At 52.8% G+C, this 23,260-nt stretch overlaps 3 protein-coding genes across 3 annotated transcripts in view; 1 reads left to right on the top strand and 2 right to left on the bottom strand.

Annotated features, from left to right (window-relative positions):
• Window positions 1–365: 365 nt before the first annotated feature.
• SMIM44 (small integral membrane protein 44) lies at window positions 366–3,657 on the bottom strand. Its single transcript, XM_049708239.1, has 2 exons — window positions 824–3,657; window positions 366–682 (listed from the first exon to the last, which is right to left on the bottom strand). The coding sequence occupies exons 1-2, from the start codon at window positions 1,134–1,136 to the stop codon at window positions 444–446; spliced, it is 552 nt and encodes a 183-aa protein (XP_049564196.1). The 5' UTR covers window positions 1,137–3,657; the 3' UTR covers window positions 366–443.
• Window positions 3,658–3,791: 134 nt separating this feature from the next.
• Window positions 3,792–11,495, bottom strand: DOHH (deoxyhypusine hydroxylase). The gene is made up of 5 exons (XM_004286320.4): window positions 11,225–11,495; window positions 8,231–8,555; window positions 6,529–6,605; window positions 5,802–6,042; window positions 3,792–4,571 (listed from the first exon to the last, which is right to left on the bottom strand). The coding sequence occupies exons 2-5, from the start codon at window positions 8,502–8,504 to the stop codon at window positions 4,252–4,254; spliced, it is 912 nt and encodes a 303-aa protein (XP_004286368.1). The 5' UTR covers window positions 8,505–8,555; window positions 11,225–11,495; the 3' UTR covers window positions 3,792–4,251.
• Window positions 11,496–18,043: 6,548 nt separating this feature from the next.
• FZR1 (fizzy and cell division cycle 20 related 1) overlaps window positions 18,044–23,260 on the top strand; it is a 28,763-nt gene continuing 23,546 nt past the window's right edge. Inside the window, exon 1 of the mRNA XM_049708238.1 lies at window positions 18,044–18,240. The gene's annotated coding sequence lies outside the window, so the exon portion shown is untranslated. The remainder of the gene's footprint in view (window positions 18,241–23,260) is intronic.

Below are 23,260 nucleotides of genomic sequence, written 5' to 3'. Positions count from 1 at the left end.
TCGAGCCCTGGTCCGGGAAGATCCCACATGCCACGGAGCAACTGAGCCCATGCACCACAACTACTGAGCCTGCACTCTAGAGCCCGCGAGCCACAACTACTGAGCCCACATGCCTAGAGCCCGTGCTCCACAACAGGAGAAGCCACCGCAATGAGAAGAAGCCCGCGCACCGCAACGAAGAGTAGCCCCCGCTCTCCGCAACTAGAGAAAGCCCGCGCACAGCAATGAAGACCCAACACAGCCAAAAATAAATTAAAAATAAAATTAATTAATTAAAAACAAAATCAGTGTCCAGCCACTGGAGTCCACCAGCCAAGAAAGAGAATGTTCTCTGTCAAGACAGCACAGATCAAAGGTGAAAGGGCTCTGATGGGCACAAGTCTGGTTTATACAACCGCCAAAGGGGCTGGAACCGGCTCCCGGGCTGGAGGGCAGGGCCCGGCTCAGCCCAGCTTCCAGAAGGAGCTTCGGGCTGGTGGGTCTTTGAAGGCGATGGAGGGGCAGTGGCAGGGCCGGCCTGGGGCTTCTGCGGGGGCCCCCTCGCCACCCTGAGCAGTGTCCTCGTCAACCCGCCAGGCCAGCGCCAGCTGCAGGTCCAGCTCCTCCAGATTTTCGTCCTCGGGGCTCTCGGGCAGCTCCCGGGGGCCATCCTCCTGGTCCGGCTTCGGGCCGAATGCCCAGTCTGAGGCAGGAGGCTGGTGAGGAGCATCCCCAGGCCCGGCCACCCTCTGCCCCCTCCCTGGCAAGGAGAGGCCCTCGGACACCCCCCCACTAAGTGGCCCAGCACTAGCCCAAGCCAGGCTCGTAGTGGGTAGTGGCTCACCGGCCAGGTCGTGGGCGAGGTCCTTGATGAGATGCCCGACAATGGCGTAGGCTACGGCCACCACCACGAACGCAGCCAGAAGCAGGTACAGCGCGTACCTGGGGAGGCGGATGGTGTCCAGCGGCGGTGGGCGGTACTCCTCGTAGAGTGGCGAGGCCGGGCTCCAGCCCTCCATCCCCTCCTCGAGTGCCAGCGCTGGCATGGCAGCCACCTGGAGCAGGGGCAGCCCGGTGGTGACCCGCCAGGCGGAAGTATTAAGGAGCTTTTGGGTAAGAGGATTTGGGGCTCCCCCACGGCCTCCATCTGCCTGCATGGATCACGTTGCAAATCACTTCCGCCCACTGGCCCCCCTCCCTCGCTCAGCTCCAACCACGCCAGGTGCTACCCTTCACGTCCATCCCCACCTCAGGGCCTTTGCACAGGATGTCCCCTCTTCTGGGAAAATCCCTGCTCTCGTGGAGCTGACGTTCAAGATGGAGAGATAGACTCTGAGAAATGCATAACCTCAGAGTAAATGATATATCGTGTTAAAAAGCAAAGAGTGGTTTGAGCGTACTGTTGGGGGAGACCATGGTCTAATAGAGCAGCCTCTCACAATAGAGCAGCCAAGGCCATGTTCAGATGACATTTCAGCAGAGACCCAGAGAAGGAAGGGAACCGGGCATGGGAGTACCAAAAGCAAGAGCTTTCCAGGCAGAGGAAACATTCGGTGCAAAGGCCCTGGGGCAGGACCTTGCTGCGCTTGTTAGACGGGACCTGACTCAGGTGCTCACGGGCGCCCTCCGGTGGCTTCTCTGGGGAAGACAGATTATGGGCTGAGGATGGGAGCCAGGGATGGGGAGGAGGGATTGAGCTGCTCCAGGTGGGCAATAATGATGCTGGACCAGGTGGAGGCAGAGGCTTGGCGGGGGTGGGGGGTGGGGCAATGGGCAGAGCTGGGGTAGATCTTAAACTGGTCAAACCCCAATGTTTGCAGGCTGAGCACCTGAAATGATGGAGTTTCCATTTCCTGTGGGAGGAGCCACTTTGGGAGGTAACATGAGGAATTCTCAGGACAGGCTAAGTTTGGGATGCCTCAGCAATATCTAAGTGGAGATGTCCAAACTGGACCCCGAGCCAAGAGCTCAGAGGAGGCCCCGGGCTGGAGTCAGGACAGTGGGCGTCATTGGGACATAGATGGGGTTCGAGCCCCAAGAGTGGATGAGACCGCCCGGGCGGGGGTGTGGGTGGGGCCGGAGGACTCAGCCCTGGGCCCAGAGGCGGAGTCCCTGAGAATTTCCCAGGAGCAGGGTGGCTGGCCGGGTCAGAGGCTGCTGAGAGGGGGAGGGCGCAGACGGAGATGTGACCACCGTATTTGGACACTGGGAGGTCACCTGTGGGCAAGGACGGTTCTGGGGACAGGAGGGGCGGTCCTAGTTGGTGCAGGTTTGAGAGAGCTGCAAGTCATGGAGTCAGGAAGGGCTGTGGGGGGTGGTGGTTCATGTTTTTAAGAAATTACAGCTTGAAGGGGGGAAAATGGCGGAGGGGGTGGTGGTGGGATGCATTGGGAGATTGGGATTGACATATATACACTAATATGTATAAAATAGATAACTAAAAAGAACCTGCTGTATAAAAAATAAATAAAATAAAATTCAAAAAAGAAAAGAAATTACAGCCTATCTATGCTGACGGGCAAAGAGGGAAAACTGGAGAAGGGAGAAAGGCTGAAGTGATGGCCGAGTTGGCGAGAGGGGCTGGGGGCCAGGGGATAAATGGGGGAGGGGGCCTGCAGCTAGCGCCCGAGGGTGACGCTGTGAGATAACAAGAGATCTGTTTGGTCTTCGTCCTGGTTCCTGGCTTGGAGCTCCCAGGACCGTGTAATTTCCTGAGTGATGGGGGAGAGGGGAGCCTCCTTTGTGGTTCATAATCAGCCCCTTTCCACCACGCCTGCGTGTATGCTAATGAGGGCAGGGGCGTGGCAGCTTCGGGATGGGGGCTGGTGGCCAGGGGAACTGACCCTGGGGTTAGAGGGATGGAACTTTCAGCCCCACCCCTCAGGGAGAGGAGAGGGGCTGGGAACTGAGATTATTGCCAATGGCCAGTGATTTGCCAAATCATGCCCACGTGATGGAACCTCCATAAAAACCCTACAGGAAGGGGCTTGGAGAGCTTCCGAGCAGGTTAAAAGCATCCACCCCAAACTCCACGGGGACAGAAGCTCCTGGTTTCCGACCCTTCAGACCTTGTGCCTCTTCATCTGGCTGTTCATTTGCCTCGTTTATGATAAACAGGTTAAGTAAAGTGCTTTCCTGATTCTGTGAGCCATTCTTGCAAATCATCAAATGTGAAGAGGGGGTGGTGGGAACCCCAATTCATAACCAGTCTGTGAGAAGTATGGGAGGTCCGGACTTGGGACCTGCATCTGAAGTGGGGGCAGTCCTGCAGGACTGAACCCTGAACCTGGAGGGTCTGCACTGATTCAGGGTAGATAGTGTCAGAGAACTGAATTGAATTGCGGGACGCCCAGCTGACATCCATGGAGAAACGGAGAATTGCTTGGTGTGGAAAATGCGTCACATGTAAAATTAGGTTCTCTTAACACCCATTTTATAGAGCGGTAAATGCGCTGCTTGAGACTGCATGAGGAGGCAGTAAGGGAGGTAGGTAGGATGAGCCCAGACTCTTTGTCATACCACTAAACCCCTTCCCCTATGCCCCCAATAGGAGTAGGTGAGGCTGAGGTTTGGAGAGGGCCAGGATGCAGGGCTGTTCCCCCTCAACCCCTTTGGGGGGTCTGGCTGGGCAGATTTTACCCCTGGGAACTGATGTGAAACAGGGCCACAGGCTTGTGTCGGTCACAGTGTCTGGGGCAGGGCAGATCCCAGAGCTGAGCTCTCCAAAAGCCCTGGCCCCCCACACTTAGGATACGTTCCTTTAGAGCAGCCAACCCTCACCCCAGAGGCCCCCCAACACACTCTGACAGTCATCACTTGGCAAAAATAATTCAATAGTCCATTTGGGGAATGTCCTGGGACCTGCTTGTCCCTCCCTGAGCTCCAGCCCAGGCCACCCCACCCAGGGACCACCTGCCCACCCCAAGGACAGCTCTCTGACGCCCCCAGACCCTGCCCAGGCCCGACGGGGACGGGTTTGCCCATAGCACCTTTCCCTGCACCCCCCTCATTCCTAGAGAAGCTGGGCCACAGCACCCCAACCCCCCAGAGCACAGCCCTGTCCCCGGACCCCCTAGATACCCCTCCCACGCCAACACTGCAGCCCTGCACTCAGAGTGGCAGAGAAGAGACTTCAGCCTGGCCCCGGGGAGCCTGCAGTCCACCCAGGGGTTCAAGATGCGAAAGCGGCTGGGAGGCAGGGAAGCGAGATGCAATTCATTCCAACATGGTTTATGGGCAGAGTCCTCGAGGGAGACAGCTGGGCGCGCGGCCCTATGAGGGGGATGGGCGCAGGTGCTCCAGCCCGTCTGCGTACTGGAAGGCCGACCCTGTCTCATACTCATACATGTCCAGGGCCACCTCGCAGCTCTCCCGCACCACGCGCTCGGGGTCTGCCGCGTGGGCCCGCAGGGCGTCCAGGCAGGCGGGCCGGGCGATGGCCCCTAGGGCCTCCGCGCACTCGTGCCGCACCATGGGGTTCTCGGCAGGTCGCGCCAGGGCCGCCGCCAGCTGGGGCACGGCCGCCTCGTGCTGCAGCTGGCCCAGGACATAGCCGATCTCGTGGCGGAAGAGGGCACTGCCGCACTGCAGGCCTGCGGGAGAGAGAGTTGCGGGCTGGGGGAGCCATCGGGACAGGAAGGGACCTGGGGCGGGGCAGCCTGGGGACAGAAGTGTCCAAGAGGGGTGGAAAGGGTTCCCGTCGAGGACACCCCGCCCTGGTGCTCAGCGCTGCCCAGAGGGAGGGCCCGGAGACACGGGGCAGGAGAAGCAACGAGGGGCCGGCCAGGCACTGGGAACTCCGCCCTCCCTCTGGCCGGGCCGGGCGTGGCGTCCTCCTTCCCAGGCCCAGCGTCCCTCCCCGCCTCTCCCTGGACTTCTGTACTCTGCGTTGTCCTCACACCAGCCAGTGCTATTTGCAGGCATGTTGTGCATTTGTGCTTCTGGGTTGCTTCCCACACGACTCCACACACGATAGAGTCTTATCAGTGACACTGGGAGTCCCGGGCCTTTCACCCCACCACAGTCAGACAGGCCACGCTTCTCCTGATGGGGACCCGCGGCCGGACCTGGGAGCTACCTGCCTGCAATCAGATGCCACTTTTCAGGCAGAGCTGGTTTGAAGCAGGCCCGCCAGACTGTGCGGCCCCTGCTCCGAGCATTATCCAGGACAAACCCACCACCCACCCACTCTGTGCTCCCACCCGGCATCCCCTGGGTCCTGGGTCATGGTGATGGCCGGACATCTCCTCTGCCAGACAGGAAGCTCCAGGAGGGCAGAGGGGGGCTCTGAGTGCTCTGTGGACCAGAAGCAGACCACCTCAGGCAATGGGGGGCGGTGCCAAGGGACCCCAGGATTCCCCAAGTCCCCCCCTCCTTTTCAGGTGGGGGAACCACAGCCCCGCAGACTTGCACGGGGCTCCCTGCAGAGCTGGGATGAAAATGACACAAGAAATGATGACAGGGCCTCTGGGGAATTCCCTGGTGGGCCAGCAGTTAAGACTCTGTGCTTCCAATGCAGGGGGCGCAGGTTCGATCCCTAGTCGGGGAACTAATATCCCGCATGCCTCGCGTGGCCAAAAAAATTTAAAAAACAGGGCCTCTGGGGATCAAATCCCAACTGCTGCTCGGACCACTGTGTGATCTTGGGCAAGTATCTGTGCCTCTCTGGGCCTAGGCTTCCTCCACAGAGAAGCAGGGGTAATAAGAGGAGTACCTGCCCCAGGATGCAAGTGCCCTGGGACGCTGGGCTGCCCCGTATGACAGATGTGGCCACTGGGCCTCCCCAAGGGGCCCCGACCCTGCCCCCCGGGGCCCCTCCTCACCCTCGGCCAGCGCCAGGGCAGCCTCCTCCCCGCCAGCATCACGCAGGGCGAACATGGCTCGGTATCGGTCGAAGAGCGGCCGGGCCTCATCCAGCAGCGCCACCCGCAGCCGCCCCACGTCGCGCTCCTCGGCGGATGGGGCCGGATCCACGGAGAGGTAGGGCCCCTGAGCCACCGGCTCCCCGCTGTGCTGCTGCAGCCACTCCAGCCGCCGGACGGCCAGCTGGCACGTCTCTGCCACCTGCGGGGACAGGGGGGTGGATGTGCCGGGCCCTCCCCCAGCCCCTAGGGCTCCCGGTTTAGCAGGGGTGGAGCCAACAGACACAGGACCAACTGATCTTTCCAGACTGGAGACAAACCAGCAGGGGCTGCTGTGACTAGAGAGTGACCAGGGGCAGAGGACCAGGAGGGGCTAGCTTGAAGGTGACATCAGAACCAGTGAGAGAGGCGTCAGGTGGAATCAGCCAGTGCAAAGGCCCCAAGGCAGGACGTGCCGGACCCGTCAGGGAAGAGCCAACAACAGAGATGACCTGAGGTGGCCGGGCCAGACTACTTGGGGCCTGCGGGCTTGGGATTTTGTCCTAAAGGTGATGACAAACCGTGAGTGGGGCAGTGGTCCTCTCTCGGCATCCCTGGGCCGGGTGGTTACCCTGGCAACCAGGCACAGGGTCTGAGGCCGCTTCCTGGGCCCGAAGCACGGAGGGGGGTGGGGGAGGGGCTGCGTTACCTCGATGACAGGGTCGGTGGAGTACTCCTTCAGGATCTCCAGCACCTCTGGGTCCCCAATGGCTCCCAGGGCCTCCCCTGAGAATGGGGCAGAGGGCTCATGTTGATTGGCTGGGAAACGCCCTGAATGCCTCGGCGGGTGGAGAGGCGCTAACCAGCACCAACGCCTCCTCCGTGATGCCCCTCCCCATCGCTCTGCCTGTATCCTGCGGGCCGCTCCAGCCACTGAGGTTTGGAGCTGGAGCTGGTCCAGCCCTGAAGCTGTGCCAGTTAGAGTCCCTTCCCCAGAAATCAGGCTTTGCTGGAACCAGACTCAGACCCCACCCCGGCCCGCACCCCCAGAGCTCACGGCCTAGAGGGGAGACACAGACAAGCGTGTCATTACAACTTGGGGACACGGGTGGCAAGGAGCCAAGAACAGTTGGCTGAGTCGAGCCCATCAAGGGGAGCCCTGAAAACCTGGTGGAGGTTTTTAAGTTGTACTGTGGGCAAGGAGGGTCAGCAGACCAGCACCATCCTGCCTCAGGGCCTTTGCAAAGGCCGTGCCCGCTACCTGGAGCACTTTTCCCCAGACATCTACCTAGATAACTCCCTTACTCCACTTAGGTCTTTTAATTGGTAACCACCAATTAAAAATGGCAACACCGGACTTCCCTTGTGCTCCAGTGGTTAAGACTCTGTGTGTCAAATGCAGGAGGTACGGGTTTGATCCCTAGTCGGGGAACTGGGATCCCACATGCCCCGTGGCGAGGCCAAAAAAAAAAAAGGCAACACCTCCAACACCCCCGTCCCGCCCATGGCTTTATTTTCCTCCTTAGCACTTCCGTAAGTGTTTCCACCATAACATGATTGGGTGTTCTACAAAATCACACACTCAAACTAACAGCGCTTACGGGACAAGAGAGGTTTGGGGTCGAACATTCTCTGTAAGGAGAGCTCATCAGTGATTGGCATCTTGAGAGGTCCCCAGGGCAGCCTAGCATAGCTGGAGATCATCATGGGGAATATTAAAAAGGCCCCAAAACAATCAAATGGAAACAATTCCCCCTGCTGGCTATGAGCTCACTGGATACATCAATACAAACACAGCCCCGGCTGCACAGACCCGCCAAGGATGTTTCTAGTCCATCTTGTTTGCCGTCGGAGTCCCTTGTGAGAACAGGGCCTGGTCCACAGCAGGCAGTCCATAAACACGTCCGGTGAACGAACTGAATGAGTGACCTCAGGGGTTGACCATCCATGGCCACCATCCAGAGACACCATATGTCTTTGTATGAACGAAGAATGGTTTTCCCATTTTTAAATGGTTTTTGAAAAATCAAAAGGGGACGTCCCTGGTGGCGCAGTGGTTAAGAATCTGCCTACCAATGCAGGGGACAAGGTTCGATCCCTGGTCTGGGAAGATCCCACATGCCACAGAGCAACTAAGCCCATGAGCCGTTTAAAAAAAAAAAAAAAAAAGAAAGAAAAAATTCAAAAGGATCACATTTTATGACGCGTAAAAGTGATGTGAGATTCAAATCTCAGGGCCCATAAAGTTGGACTGGCTGGCGGCCACACGCCCATCTGTTGACTGGGGTTCAGGGTGGCTCTTACGCTGCAGTGGCAGAGTTGAGACCCGGGACAGAGATCGTGGGAGGATGCTTATCGCCCACCCCTTCCAGAGCCAGCCTGGTATAGCCCGCACCCTCACCGCCGCTCACCTGCCTCGTGGCGCACCATGGGCTCCTGGCGGGTGTCACGAAGCACGTCCACCAGCACGGGGATGGCCCGTGAGTCCTGCATCTGACCCAGGCAGTAGGCCAGCTCGTGCTTGAGCAGGGCCGAGTCGTCGCTGAAGGCCCGGCTGATCCAGGAGATGGCTGCTGGACCCCCGAGCCCGCGCAGTGTGAACAACGCCCGGAAGCGGGCCTGCAGGGGCTTCTGGGGGTCCACCAGCATCTGCCCCAACCCCTCCACCTCCTGCTCCGTCACCATGGTGCTGCCGCTGGGCTTGGGCTAAACAAGGGGACTCGTGGGCTCGAGAACCTGCAGCAGAAAAACAAGAGGCCAGGTGAGAGGCACCCTTCACCGCTCGCTGACTTGTGCGTTTCAGCGTTAGGACCTCGGGGGTGGGGGTGGTTTCCTAACTGCTGACCAGCCTGGCCATCTGGGTTCAAAGCCTGGTTCCGACCCTGCCTACTTGCTGTGTGGCCTTCCCTAAGGTACTTTCCCTCTCTGAGCCTCTGGCCTATACAAGAAGTTCCCTACATACAAACGAGTTCCCGTTCTGAGAGCATTTCTGTAAGTCCAATTTGTTCATAAGTCCAACAAAGTTAGCCTAGGTACCCAACAAACATAATCGGCTATAGAGTACTGTAATAGGTTTATAATAGTTTTCACACAGATAATACACACACACAAAAAAAACAAAAAAATAAAGGACATTGAGAAGTTTCCCTATCTCCTCCATCATTTTTCCACGCTTCTTTGGTATTATCGCAGATTTCACATGTTCCATGATCTTGTCCTTCTTCTTTAGAATTGTTCTGATGGCTGAACGATTCATGTTACAAGAACGAGTGACGTCTACCATCTTTTCGCCTGGCCCCAGTCTCTCAATTATTGTCACTTTTGTTTCCATCGTTATTGGTTGGCAGTTCTTAGCAGTACCAGCTACATCACCGCTGCTTTTACGCTTGCTTCCGGACATCCTGGGCTTGAAATAAAGATACTGTACTACTGTACTCTATACAGTACTGTACAGTAAAGTACACAAAAGCACAACCACTTGTAGAGCCAAGCTCCCGAGTCAAGCTCTAAACCACAAACGCCATGTTGAATAGATGGATTAAGATTCAAGGACACAGCTGAGGCTGGGCTCCATCCTCCAGACCAATGACATGCTCCGTGAACCTGACAAGCAGGCTGTAGCTCCCAGAGGCGTAACGAGGGTTGAGCAGGCATAATGGGGGAAGTGCAGCTGCCTGCGCACAGGTGACCATCAAAGGAGGTGACATGCAAAAGAGTGAAGCCAGGGGTGAGCAAGCTGGCAAGGCATTATGGACCATGGAGACCCAACTCTTTCTTCTACACAGATGAGCTGTGACCTGTCTGGGGTCACACAGCAAGTCAAGTGCTGACAGCGCCCAGGACTCATGAATCCCGGTCTGTGCAGGGCCTCCCTCAAGACACAAAGGAGAGACACACACTATTTTGTTCACTGTTGTAACCCCAAGGCCCAGCACAGTGTCTGTCGCTATGGCAGCAGGCACTCAATAAGTATTGTTGAATGAATTGGGCACCCACTGCCTGCCAGGCATGGTACTGAGTGGTTTATACACAGTATAAATCTGTATCATCTGTAAAATAGGCGTAAAGGGCACATGGACATCACAGAGTTGCTGTGAATGGAATGATGCTCATAGAGCACTTAGTACCCACTGCTGGTACTTAGTAGGCACTTGATAAGCCAGAGGTGGTATTAAATATTTCCACAGGGAGGGCCTTCCCTGGTGGCGCAGTGGTTAAGAATCCACCTGCCAATGCAGGGGACACGGGTTCGAGCCGTGGTCCGGGAAGATCCCACATGACGCGGAGCAACTAAGTCCGTGCGCCATAACTACTGAGCCCGCTCTCTAGAGTTCGTGGAACACAACTATTGAGCCCGCGTGCCACAACTACTGAAGCCCACGCGCCTAGAACCTGTTCTCCTCAACAAGAGAAGCCACCGCAGTGAGAAGCCTGCACACCGCGATGAAGAGCAGCCCCCGCTCGCCGCAACTAAAGGAAGCCTGCGCGCAGCAACGAAGACCCAACGCAGCCAAAAATAAATAAATTTATTTTTAAAAAAATCTCCACAGGGAGCCCAACACCCACCTCTATACGCAGGAGGACAAGTAAGGGGGTACATCTGGAAGCCCGCTACCCATATATTAGGTCCATTTTTCAGTGGGAAGGGGGACAGGGGTATGGACATGGGGTTGAGAGGATCAGCCCCCAACCAAGGCAGAATCTGGGAATCCGCCCTCTTGAGGATTTTCTAAACCAAGAATTCCCAAGAAAAGGATCCCCGATAGGGCTTCCCTGGTGGCGCAGTGGTTGAGAGTCCGCCTGCCGATGCAGGGGACACGGGTTCGTGCCCCGGTCCGGGAAGATCCCACGTACCGCGGAGCGGCTGGGCCCGTGAGCCATGGCCGCTGAGCCTGCGCGTCCGGAGCCTGTGCTCCGCAACGGGAGAGGCCACAACAGTGAGAGGCCCGCGTACCGCAAAAAAAAAAAAAGATCTCCGATAACTAGACGCGCCCCTCAGACAGGGGTCGCCCCGACACGGCAAACCTCGGGGCTGCCGGCAGGATCCCCCAGCGACGACCAGCTCCCCAACGCTCCTTGGAAGAGACTCCCAGGAACTGGGTGTCTCTACCTCTGTTTATGTGGATCCCCCAGTACTGGATCCCTCACAGGTTGGTTCTCCCAGAACCCCAAGAAAGGGGTTGCCCAACATGGGACCCCCGCCCCACGTGCTGACTCTTTAGTGAAGAGATCCCCGGAGACCGAGTGTCCAGAATTCATGGGGAAGAGCTGCCGGGACCTGTCAGAAGGAAGCCCTTCGATCCCCCCAGCCAAAGAATCCCAGAGCCGGGACCCCCAACGAGGCGTCCTCCACGTTTCCCCCGCCGCCGGAACGCCCCAGCGAGCTCCCGGATCAGAGGACCTACCGGACCGGCCTGCTCCCGCCACTGCCAGCACCCGCGACGCTCCTAAAGCGCTCTGGGGGCCGCCATCTTGCCGCCCACGTGACAGAGCCGGACGGTACCAACGCAGCACCGAGGGGGAAATGTAGTCAAAGGCTCCGCAGCGTGAGGAGGCCCGGAAGCGCGAGTTAGCACCGGTGCCATAGCTCACAATCACACATCAGGCGGAGTCTACGGCATTCCTCAGGGAAGGGGAAGGGCAACTTCCATCCTTTCCCTGTAAGAGATTTTCTCCGGCCTCCCCAGCCGGTACGACGAGTGGAAATGGTTTGTGCCGATTCAGCCCGGAGGTGGGGTCGCCTAGCGATACAGCATGCGTAGTGTCCCTGGGGCGCGGTAAGTTTCAGGGGCGCGGCCAATGGACTCGCGTGGCTAGACGCGAGATTGGTAGGGATGAAAACAAGGACTTGATCCAGTCGTTCATTTATTCATTCATTTAACACATAGTTTATGGGCGCTGAGGACAAGACGGCCTGCAGCCCTTACCCTTATCAACCTCGCAGTCTGGTTGTCTGAAGGAGACAAACAGTAATAGGATAAGTAAAAATACATATTAGGTGGTGACAGGCTAAGGAGGAAACAATAATCACGTTCGTGCGTGTATGGGGTGGGCAGTTTTAGGAAGGACTTGGCTTTACTCTGACAAAATGAGAAACCACTGGAGTGTCGTAATCAGGAAAATGGCATACTCTGTTAACAGGATCATTCAGGCTGGTGAGTAGAAAACAGACAGGAGGGACGGTGAAGGGAGAGAGAAGTATTCAGATTCTGGATTAATTCTGAAGGTGGAGCAAACAGGATTTGTGGCTGGATTGGACATGGCATTTGGAAGAAAGAGTTATGTTAAGGTTAAGTACAAGGTTTTTGACACGTAGGAAGGATGGAGCAACCATGAACCATTAGCCTCCCCATCCTAGACATCCAGGGTCCTGTTAACTCTGCCTCTGAAATAGAGTCGGAATTCAGGCACTTTGCTCATCTACCGCCCCCATGAAGGTCCAAGCCACCACTGGCTGCCACCAGCCAGAGAAAAGAGAGCTTGTAAGTGATTGTGTCAAAAGAATATAGCGGGGGCTTCCCTGGTGGCGCAGTGGTTGAGAGTCCGCCTGCCGATGCAGGGGACATGTGTTCATGCCCCGGTCCGGGAAGATCCCACATGCCGCGGAGCGGCTGGGCCCGTGAGCCATGGCCGCTGGGCCTGCGCGTCCGGAGCCTGTGCTCCGCAGCGGGAGAGGAAAAAAAAAAAAGAATATAGCGGTTCCTCAAAGAGTTAAACATAGAACAACCATATGATCCAGCAATTCCACTCCTAGTTACACCCAAGAGAAATGAAAGCAGGGACTCAGATAATTGTGCATCCATGTTCATCAAAGCATTATTCACAGTGGCCTCAGGCCCTGGTAACCTCTATTATATTTTCTGTCTCTGATTTTGACTACTCTAGGAAGCTTAGAAAGTGGGATCAAACAATATTTGTCCTTTTGTGTCTGGCTTATTTCAACTGAGCATAGTTATCCTCAGGGTTCATCCATGTTGTCGCGTGAATCACAATTTCCTTCCTTTTTAATTTCGTTCCTATTGCATGAATGGACCACATTTTGTTTATCTGTTCATCCCTCAATGGACATTTGGATTGTCTCCACCTTTTGGCTATTGTAAATAATGCTGCTCTGAACATTGGTGTGCAAGTACCTCTTTGATTCCCTATTTTCGAATCTTTTGGGCATATACCCAGGAGTGGAATTTCCGGATCATATGGTAGTTCTATGTTTAACTTTTTGAGGAACTGCTGAACTTTGTCCACAGCAGCTGCACCATTTTACATTCCCAGCAGCAACATTCAAGGATTCCAATTCCTCCACATTCTCACCAGCACTTGTTATTTTCTGTTTTGATAGTAGCCATCCTAATGGATGTGAAGTGTGTGACTTATCTGGAGATGCATAAAAAGTGAGATATATTGATGGATGGATAAATACATAATAAGGCAAATATAGTAAAATGTTCATTGGAGAAGGTGGACGGTGGGCATATGACAGTCCACTGTAAAATTCTTTCAACTTTTCTGTACATCTGAAAGTTTCCTCAATAAACTGTTGGAAAAATAGGTGGCAGGGAAAAGGAGGGCTACTTCTATTCTCAGTGTTTAAACATTTCAAAGTTAAACATTTGAAAAGTGTCTTAACTTTTTAAAATGCGGAACCTTCGAGTCTGCAAATCCATTTTGAGGAATTTCGCTGACACTAGTGTAAAGAAAAGTGAAAAAAGAAGTATTCATTGCAACGTTATTTAAAATGGCAAAAAAGGGCTTCCCTGGTGGCGCAGTGGTTAAGAACCTGCCTGCCAATGCAGGGGACATGGGTTTGAGACCTACAAAAGGATGGGAAGATCTACCTACGTTGTATGAAAAGTGGTCCAAGATGTACTTCCAAAAAGTGAAGAGAGCAAGGCACAGCATCAATAATGTGATCTCATTTACATAAATGGATTTAGATATGTAAATTACATATGGGTAAAATTTTTGAAAAATGGCCAACAATTTACCCAGAGTACTTACTTTAAATCTTATACCTCCCTGTGCTGCTTGAATTCTTTTTACTGTACTATTTTATTTTGACATTTGTTAGGGATGTGACAACAGCCCCTTCAGGGTGAGCTGGCAGCCTTCACAAGGTGGTCACTTTGATCAGGAGACAGAATTCGCCTGACTACTCAGGGTCCTGTTCTCAGCCATCTCCTGCTTTCTGGGTCAGGCAAGAAGCATAAGGGGGTGAATCAAACATAACGGGGGCCTGGGGCACCCAGGCTCCTTCTATGGGTGGCTGCCACCCCTCTCCAGCCAGTCATTGCCCTTTGTGGCCAGATGTTCCTTTTTTTTTTTTTAATTTTAAATCTTTATTTATGTTTTGGTCACACCACGTGGCATGTGGGATCCTAGTTACCTGACCAGGGATTGAACCCGAGCTCCCTGCATTGGGAGCATGGAGTCCCAACCACTGGACCACCAGGGAAGTTCCCTAGATGTTCTATTTTTAAGGGAAGCCAGGCAGCAGTTGATTTTACATGCAATATCCCCTTTAAAACATGAGGGCGATTGATGAAAAGCATCAACATGCCACACAGAGCAAAGAAGTCACTTGGATAGGCCAACTGCTGGTTTAAACATTCAGTTATTCATCTTGCAAATATCTATTATCTGCTATATGGCAGGCGCTGTCCTGGGACAGAGGGCAGAAAACGAACAGACCGTCTCTGGCCTCATGGAGCCGACATCCCGATTATTGTTACTTTTCTTTTCTTTTTTTAAATTTTATTGGGGTATAGTTGGTTTACAATGTCAGTTTCAGGTGTTCAGCATAGAGGTTCAGTTATACATACACCTATTTCCATTCTTTTTTAGGTTCTTTTCTCATATAGATTATCACAGAATATTGAGTAGAGGGACTTCCCTGGTGGTCCAGTGGTTAAGACTCCACGCTCCCAATGCAGGGGGCCCGGGTTCGACACCTGGTCGGGGAATAGATCCCGCATGCTGCAACTAAAGATCCCACGGGCCGTAACTAAGACCCGGCACAGCCTAAATAAATAAATAATAAAATAAATAAATATTTTTTTGAAGTATATTGAGTAGAGTTCCCTGTGCTCTACAGTAGGTCCTTGATGGTTATCTATCTTATACATAGTAGTGTGTTACTTTTCTATTGTCTTCCTGTGTGTTGGAAAGCTGACCCCAGAGAACTGGCTTTACAGTGGACCTGCCTGGCTCGCAGGGCCGCCATCTGGACCACGTTTGGTGGCTCAGACTAATGTCCACACAGGACTACCCTGGGCGCTGTGTTGACTCTGGAAGGCTTCAGGGCAGTGTGCCAGGTGTGATCGGGCCCAAGGATGCTCTGGGAGTGAGTGGAGATAGACGCAGGGGTGCAGGAAACAGATATGGGAAGCCACACCCAAAAGCCGGGCCTGTGTATGTCCGAGAACTTGGAATCTTGAACCTTCAGGCTTGCGGGGAACTGATAGCAAGAGAGCAGTCTGTGCCGAGCCCAAAACACCACCCACCTTCGGTTCTGAGGCTCTGCTGCTTTTTTTTTTTTTAATTCAAGTATACTTGAATTATAATGTTGTGTTAGTTTCAGGTGAACAACAAAGTGATTTGGTTATACATATACATCTATGTGTATGTATCTATATTATTTTTTTCAGTTATGCATATATATTCTTTTTCAGATTCTTTTCCATTATAGGTTATTACAAGATAGTGAATATAGTTCCCTGTGCTATACAGTAGGTCCTTGTTTTTTATCTATTTTATTTATAGGTTCATTTGTGCCATATTTTAGATTCCACATATAAATGATATGATATGGTATTTGTCTTTCTCTTTCTGACTTACTTCACTTGGTATGAGAATCTCTAGTTGAAACCATGTTGCTGCAAATGGCATTATTTCATTCATTCTTTTTTTACGGCTGAGTAGTATTCCATTGTATGTCTGTACCACATCTTTATCCATTCAGCTGTTGATGGGTTGTTATAAACAAAAGTCCATTGGAGAAAACTGGGGGTTCAGACTGTAGTTTAAGTTATTTCCACGTTTTGGCTATCGTGAACAGTGTTGCTATGAACATAGGAGTGCATGTATCTTTTTGAATTATAGTTTTGTCCAGGTATATTCCCAGGAGTGGGATTGCTGGGTCACATGGTAATTCTATTTTTAGTTTTCTGAGGAACCTCCATACTGTTTTCCATAGGAGCTGTACCAACAACTTACATTCCCACCAACTATGTAGGAGGGAAAGGTTTTTAAAGACAGGGTAAGGGAGAGGGTTTGTGGGGTGTGTGATCAGCTCATGGACATTCTTCTGATTGGTTGATGGTGAGGTAACTGGGAGTCAACATCATCAGCCTTCTGATTCCAACTGGTGTGGGGTCTACGTGCTTGTGGGCATCATGCAGTTAACTTCTTCCACCTGGTGGGGGTTTCAGTATCTGCAAAACAGCTCAAAGGACATGGCTCAGAATATCATCTATAGCCCTTGAGGACGAACTAAAAGTCCTTGACTTTGTTTAATGGCTAAAATATTATTATTTTGTCTTGCTTGACTGTTTTCCTTCCTTTCTGCATTTTCTCACTTCTGATAAAATTTACTTTTTTGAACTTGGGGAAGACCTAGAAGGCTAAAGTTCTTCTACAGACAAGAGGCAGGCAGAGACTTCCTTGGTGGTCCAGTGGTTAAGAATCTGCCTTCCAATGCAGGGGACGTGGGTTTGATCCCTGGTCGGAGAACTAAGATCCCACATGCCACGGGGCAACTAAGCCTGCATGCCACAACTAGAGAGCCCACGCACCACAACTAGAGAGAAGCCTGCACACTGCAACTGGAGAAGCCCGCGCACTGCATGCCGCAACTAAGATCCGACGCAGCCAAATAAATAAATATTTAAAAACAACAACAAAAAAGGAGGCAGGCGGAGGACATGGAGGTGGGGGGGGGGGTGTCTGTTCTGGGAAGCCTCCATAGCGTCCTGCTCAGTTACAGTAGGAATTAAGAATGCCCCATTCTGGCTTCCTGACTCCACTTTTTTTTTTTTGGCTGTGAGGTGCGTCTTGCAGGATCTTAGTCCCTTGACCAAGGATCAAACCCAGGCCACAGCAGTGAAAGCTCCGAGTCCTAACCACTGGACCTCCAGGGAACTCCCTACTCCATTTTAAATGAGGTTTCTGTTTACTAGTTTTCACACAGATCTCCAACTGTAGGAGTGGAATAGCTGGGCCATCTGGTAATTCTACATATAACTTTATGGGTAACAGCCAGTGTTCCCATAGTCGCTTCCGTATTTTACAATCCCACAGCAATGTATGAGGGTTCCACGTCTTTGTCAACACTTATTTTCCTGGGTTGGGGTGATGGGGTGTTTATTATTATTATTAGTTTTTAAATCACAGCCATCCAGTAGGCTAAAGTGGTAGCTCTGTGGTTTTGATTTGCATTTCTCCATGGACTACAGGTGGTGACCGTTTTCTCATGAATTGGCCATTATTTTCTTTGGAGAAATGTCCGCTTGGATCCTTTGTCCATATTTTGAGCAGAGATTTTTTTTTTTTTTTTGCGGTACGCGGGCCTCTCACTGTTGTGGCCTCTCCCGTTGCGTAGCACAGGCTCCGGACGCGCAGGCTCAGCGGCCATGGCTCACGGGCCCAGCCGCTCCGCGGCATGTGGGATCTCCCCGGACCAGGTCACGAACCCGCGTCCCCTGCATCGACAGGCGGACTCTCAACCACTGCGCCACCAGGGAAGCCCCTGAGCAGAGATTTTTATCTGTTTTGTTCCCTGCTTGGAGGGCCTGGAGGAGCACTCATAGGAACGCAGTAAGTGTTTGTTGAATGAATGAGTGAATGTGTTTCAGTAGTCAGTGGGGTTTGCACGACCTTCACCTGCACCTGTTGTGGGTCTCACCTGCGCTTATCACGCGGTGTGACTACATCCTTGCGGTGTGGGTCTGCGCAGGGGTACCTGTTTCTGCGACCGTCCCCTACTAAGAACGACACCCTAAACTGAGAAGAGCCACCCCCCCCAGATTCAGACGCAGCCGCCTCCGCGGGCCGCGGATCCTGTTCCCGCGCGGTTACCCTGGGCAACCCATGGCGCCACGCTTCCTGTATTGATTCGAATCTCGGGCTACGTCACGTCCTCCAGCGACGCCTGAGGCGCGCAGGCGCAGCCGCACGGAGCGGGGACTGGGCCGGGGCACGCAGCGCGCCGGCGCGGGGGCGTGGCCGGCTGCGGGAGCGCGCCCGCCGGAGGGCGCCGGACGGCCCGGAGTCGCGACCGACGCCATATTAAGGAGCGCGGACCCCGGGTTACGGTCAGCCGCGAACGCGGCCAGACGTGGTGTAGCTGCTCTTACTAGAGGCGGGCGCGGCGAGGCGCCAGGAGAGGCGGGGCTGGCGGATCCAGCGGGCGACGGGAGCGAGCCAGGTGAGGCGGTCGAGGTCTGGGGACGCGCCCCTTGGACCCAAGCGCGATCCCCGAGCCGGGCGGGCCTGCCCGGCCCCCGAAACCGAGCCGGCGGCCCGGCCCGCCTTCCCCAAGCTCAGGCCACCCCCACCCCTCGGGAGCCGGCCGGACGCCGGCGCGCCGCCCCGCAAGCCGAGCTAGGCCCGGGTGACCTCAGCATCCCATCTCCCGTCCTAACCCCCACGTCCGAGCCTCCCCCTAGAGCAGGCCCTGCGTGACCTCCGCAAGCCGAGCCACCTGCAGGCCGTCACCTCCCCGCGCGGTCAGCGTCCCCATCCTTTTGTAATTAGGTTGAGCTCTGACCGCTCCCCGCCCCAAACCGGGGGACTCCCCACTCCGTCCCCCCAGAACGGCAGGCCCACGCCCTAATTGGCCATGGCAGTTACTAAACAACAGCTTAAAACCTTTTTAGGTTGGCAGGCTTCTGCCGAATTTGTATCCCTACTTATGGCCTGTTAGTTAAGCCTCTCTATGAGGCTCTTAGAGGATCAGAAGATCTCACTCTTAAATGGATTCCTGAAATGGAGGCAGCCTTTAAACAAATAAAGAAGGCCCTAGTCACGCCCCGGCCCTAGGCTTACCAGACTTAACAAAACTCTTCTCTCTCTTTGTTCATGAGAAAATGGGGGTAGCTCTGGGAGTGTTGACACAATCCTTGGGACCATCTTAGTGCCCAGTGGCCTACCTATCTAAAACCTTAGACTTGATATTTCAGGGATCGTCTCCCTGTCTAAGGGCATTAGCTGCTGCGGTACTACTAACAGAAGAAGCCTCCAAACTGACAACAGGACAACCGCTTACTGTTGACACTCTGCACCAGGTCATGGATGTCCTTAATTCCAAGGCATTCCGTTGAATTTCAGATAGTAGAATCCAAAAATGTCAAGCTGGGGCTTCCCTGGTGGCGCAGTGGTTAGGAATCCGCCTGCCATTGCAGGGGACGCGGGTTCGAGCCCTGGTCCGGGAAGATCCCACATGCCATGGAGCAACTAAGCCCATGCACCACAACTACTGAGCCTGCACTGTAGAGCCCACGAGCCACAACTGTGTAGACCGCACGCCACAGTTACTGAAGCCTGCATGCCTAGAGTCCATGCTCCGCAACAAAAGAAGCCACCTCAATGAGAAGCCCGCGCACCACAACGAAGAGTAGCCCCTGCTCACCACAACTAGAGAAAGCCCGTGTGCAGCAACGAAGACCCAACACAGCCAAAAATTAAAAAAAAAAAAAGAAAAAATCGAGCTTTTTTCTTAGAGGGGTCAGAAATATCAGTCAAACCTTGTACCACTCTAAACCATGCCACTCTCTTGCCCAGCCCAAATCCCAACACCCCTCTACTACATTCCTGTTTAGAAGTTGTTGATCATGCCTACAGTGCTAGGCCAGATCTACAGGACACCCCTTTACCCAACCCAGATGCAGAACGGTTTACAGACAGCAGTAGTTTCATTTGAGAATGTCGAAAGGTTTTGGGATATGCAATAGTCAGTTTAACAGAGGTGATAGAGTCGGGCCCACTCCATGGGGCAACTACCTCTGCCCGGAAAGCAGAGCTTATAGCACTAACTAGAGCTCTCCAACTGGGAAAAGGACTACAAATTAACATTTACAGAGACTCAGCATATGCCTTCCATGTAGTCCATACTCATGCGGCCATTTGGAAGGAAAGGGCCTACTGACCACACATAACGCCCCAATCAAATATGGACCAGAAATCCTGGGCCTGTTAGAGGCCATAAAATCCCCTAAGGAATTAGCTATCATCCACTGCAGGGCACACCAGAAGGACCTGTGGGACATAACCAAAGGAAATAATATAGCAGATAGGGAAGCCAAAGGGCCCCCCAACATGGCCTACAGGCTCTCCTGATGCAAAGTTTAGACCCTTCACCACCACGGTATTCACCATCAGAACTTAAAGAGGGACAAAACCGTGGGTTCACTCTAACCCCTGAAGGGTGGCTCCAGAGCCCAGACACCAAACTTCTTTTACTAGAAGCCTCCCAATGGAAGATTCTAAACCACCTTTAGCAGGCTACCCATTTAGGAGCCAAATCCCTCTTCAGACTGGTGGGGACAATATTCACAGGAAAAGGAACCCTCTCAACCCTCCAATCTATATCCCGGGCCTGTCCGGTCTGTCACCGGGCCAACCAAGAAGGGGCTATAAACACCCCCACCACTGTTCCATCCAATTCAAAGGCAGGGGAACCAACCAGGGGAAGATTGGCAGATGTATTTCACCCACATGCCCCCTTGTAAAGGCTTCAGGTATCTCCTAGTCATGGTAGATAGAGGCCTTCCCTACTAAGACAGAGCATCCGAGGTTACCACTACCCTCATGGAACGTATCGTACCTCGGTTTGGAATGCCACGCTCATTACAATCGGACAGTGGCCCTGCATTTATTTCAGGTCTGACCCAAGGCATCAGCGAAGCCCTGCAAATCAGTTACTATCTTCATTTGGCGCCCTCAGGCATCAGGCAAGGTAGAAAGAGCCAATCAAGCCCTCAAGAAATATCTAAGTTAGCAATAGAGACACACCAGACATGGGTCACCCTTCTTGCTATTGCTCTCTTAAGAGTCCAGATCACTCCAAAGGCCAGCCCTCATATAAGTCCTTATGAAATCTGTGGAAGATCGCTGCTGGGCGATCCAGAGACCCACTATTTAGTACAGTATCTCCCAACGTTAGGATTGACTCAAGAATATCTGGGAATACCAGGACCAAAATAGTCCTAAGCCAGATCCCAATTTCTCAGAAACCACTCCCCACTTATATGCAGGCGACTGGGTATATGTTAAGACCCTTGCACAGGAACGGAGACCACTCGAAGCAGTGTGGACAGGACCATACCAAGCCCTGTTGGCCACCCCAACAGCTGCCAAAATACAAGGCTTTACACTTGGATCCATGTGTCATGACTAAAGGCAGCCCCTCCTCCAGAGGACAAGAATCCTCAATCCACCAGTGATTCACCAGATGCCTCCTATAGTCGCGAGCCTTTGGACAGCCTCCACTTTCTCTTCAAAAGACAGGTGATGCCCCCCAAACCCTCAAGCCTCGATAGCCTGATTTTTTAATCTTGTCACCCTCCTTTTCTTTTTCTAGGCTTTTCCCCTCCCATGGGTTATTCTGTTCTACTCCTGTGGAACCACCTCTTGGTATTTTTGTCTTAACTCAAATATCCCAAAGGTGGTATAACTCTAATTCCACCCACACCATCCGCTCCTAATCTAAATGTGCACTATGAGTCAACTCCTCAGTATAACCTTTCCCTCGTCTCCCTCCGATTGGCCTTGGATTTCTGCCCCAGCACTCTGATTTTATTGCTCCTTATTACAAGATACAAACCTCCAAAACCCCCATCTGTTGAATCTAACCCCAACCCAACAACGACAATACATATATCAGCATGGGACAAAACCCTCCAAGGAGACTTTCAAGATTATACCCTGGACCAACTTTATCAATACTTAAACATAGCCTCCTAAAAACCGTTCTGATTCTTCTCCCTTTTTCCCTTCCTGTGCATACATACAGTCGTCACCCATATCTACCGCCAGTTCAGGAAGCCCTCAGACTCCTCAACCAGTCTTCACCAGGTTCATACAGAAACTGTTGGATGTGTACCACTGTCTCCCGTCAGTATGGCCTAAAGGCAATTCCCATTCCACCAGATGAATGGAACCAACTTGAATCCTATTTAGCCCTCTCATATTTCAATAGACCAGGATGGGCCGTCAATTCTAGAAAACCTACAGTGGACCATATACTTCTCAACCACATACATCAGAGGCCTCACTATAGCCTTCAAAGGCCCATATTCTCAGTCTCTGTGGCACAACCAGCTCCTCTACGTGTATCCTCTCTCTCTCGACCAGGGTCCCCTGTAGGTAAATTCCTCAATATTTCCCAGGCCTGTAATCATACGTTCACCCTTTCCCCTACCCAAACATGGGTTTCCCTCGTAACTGACGACAAAACAAACTATCCCCATACTTAACAATTTTGATTCCCCTTTCTACAGCATTTACTTCCCAAAACCTCCCAATGTTACCACCGATTGGACACAGGCTAGCTATTTTGGGACCTCCATCTGCCCCACCCCATCCCCAAGTTGCCCGTATCAGAACCACAAGTTTTTGTTCCAACCCTCTAATATTAAACAAGAAGACTACAGAAAACTCAAGACACCCGAGTACTACGACATAGGGTGGAACCCTACTATTCCTTCTTTTAACTGTGCTTATAACTTTTTTCCCGTTCCTCAAAGATTGTTTGCCTCTCCCCTTTAGCTGGAATGACTTTAGCTACCACCTATGGGGGCATAGAACATTCCCGTACTCATTTAGGAAAACCCTACTTCAACATCACTTTAGACATCTGCTTAGACACTACAAATCATCACCTATTTCCTTTGCTGATCCAGTGCTTATTTATGCCTTCCAGCCAACTGAATGGGGACCTGTACCCTTGCATACATTATTCCTAACCTTACCCTTATCGGTGACTGTATCCTGCTTCCGTTATACTCTCAATCACATAAACAAAAGCAGGCAACCCTCACTGTAATACCAGCCCTAGGGATTATCATTGGGATAGGAACGGGCTCAGCTGGACTTTTAAATTCTATTGTCACTGCCCGACAGCTCTCTCGAACTCACACAACAGATTGTCAACCTAGCAGCTCAAATGAACACTCTACGAGAACAAATAAATACTCCAGCAGGAGTGGTTGTACAGAATAGGAGAGTTTTAGACTTACAGCTAACCGAGGTGGGACCGGTGCAATGTTAAAGGAGGATTGCTGTTTTATTTGCTCATTTAAAGAGGGAGAAATGTGGTCCTCCAAGGACAAAGCACAAGATAAACTCAGAGGGCCAACATCGCCGGAACAGAGAGTTACGGGACTCATCACTCTGTCACGTAGCAACCATTACATCTTTTAGCCCTCCCAGGCATTCTGCCCTGCTCC

This window comes from Orcinus orca, chromosome 3 (genome assembly GCF_937001465.1).
Source record: "Orcinus orca chromosome 3, mOrcOrc1.1, whole genome shotgun sequence".
Lineage (NCBI taxonomy): Eukaryota > Metazoa > Chordata > Mammalia > Artiodactyla > Delphinidae > Orcinus > Orcinus orca.
This window is presented reverse-complemented; position numbering and strand designations above follow the sequence as displayed.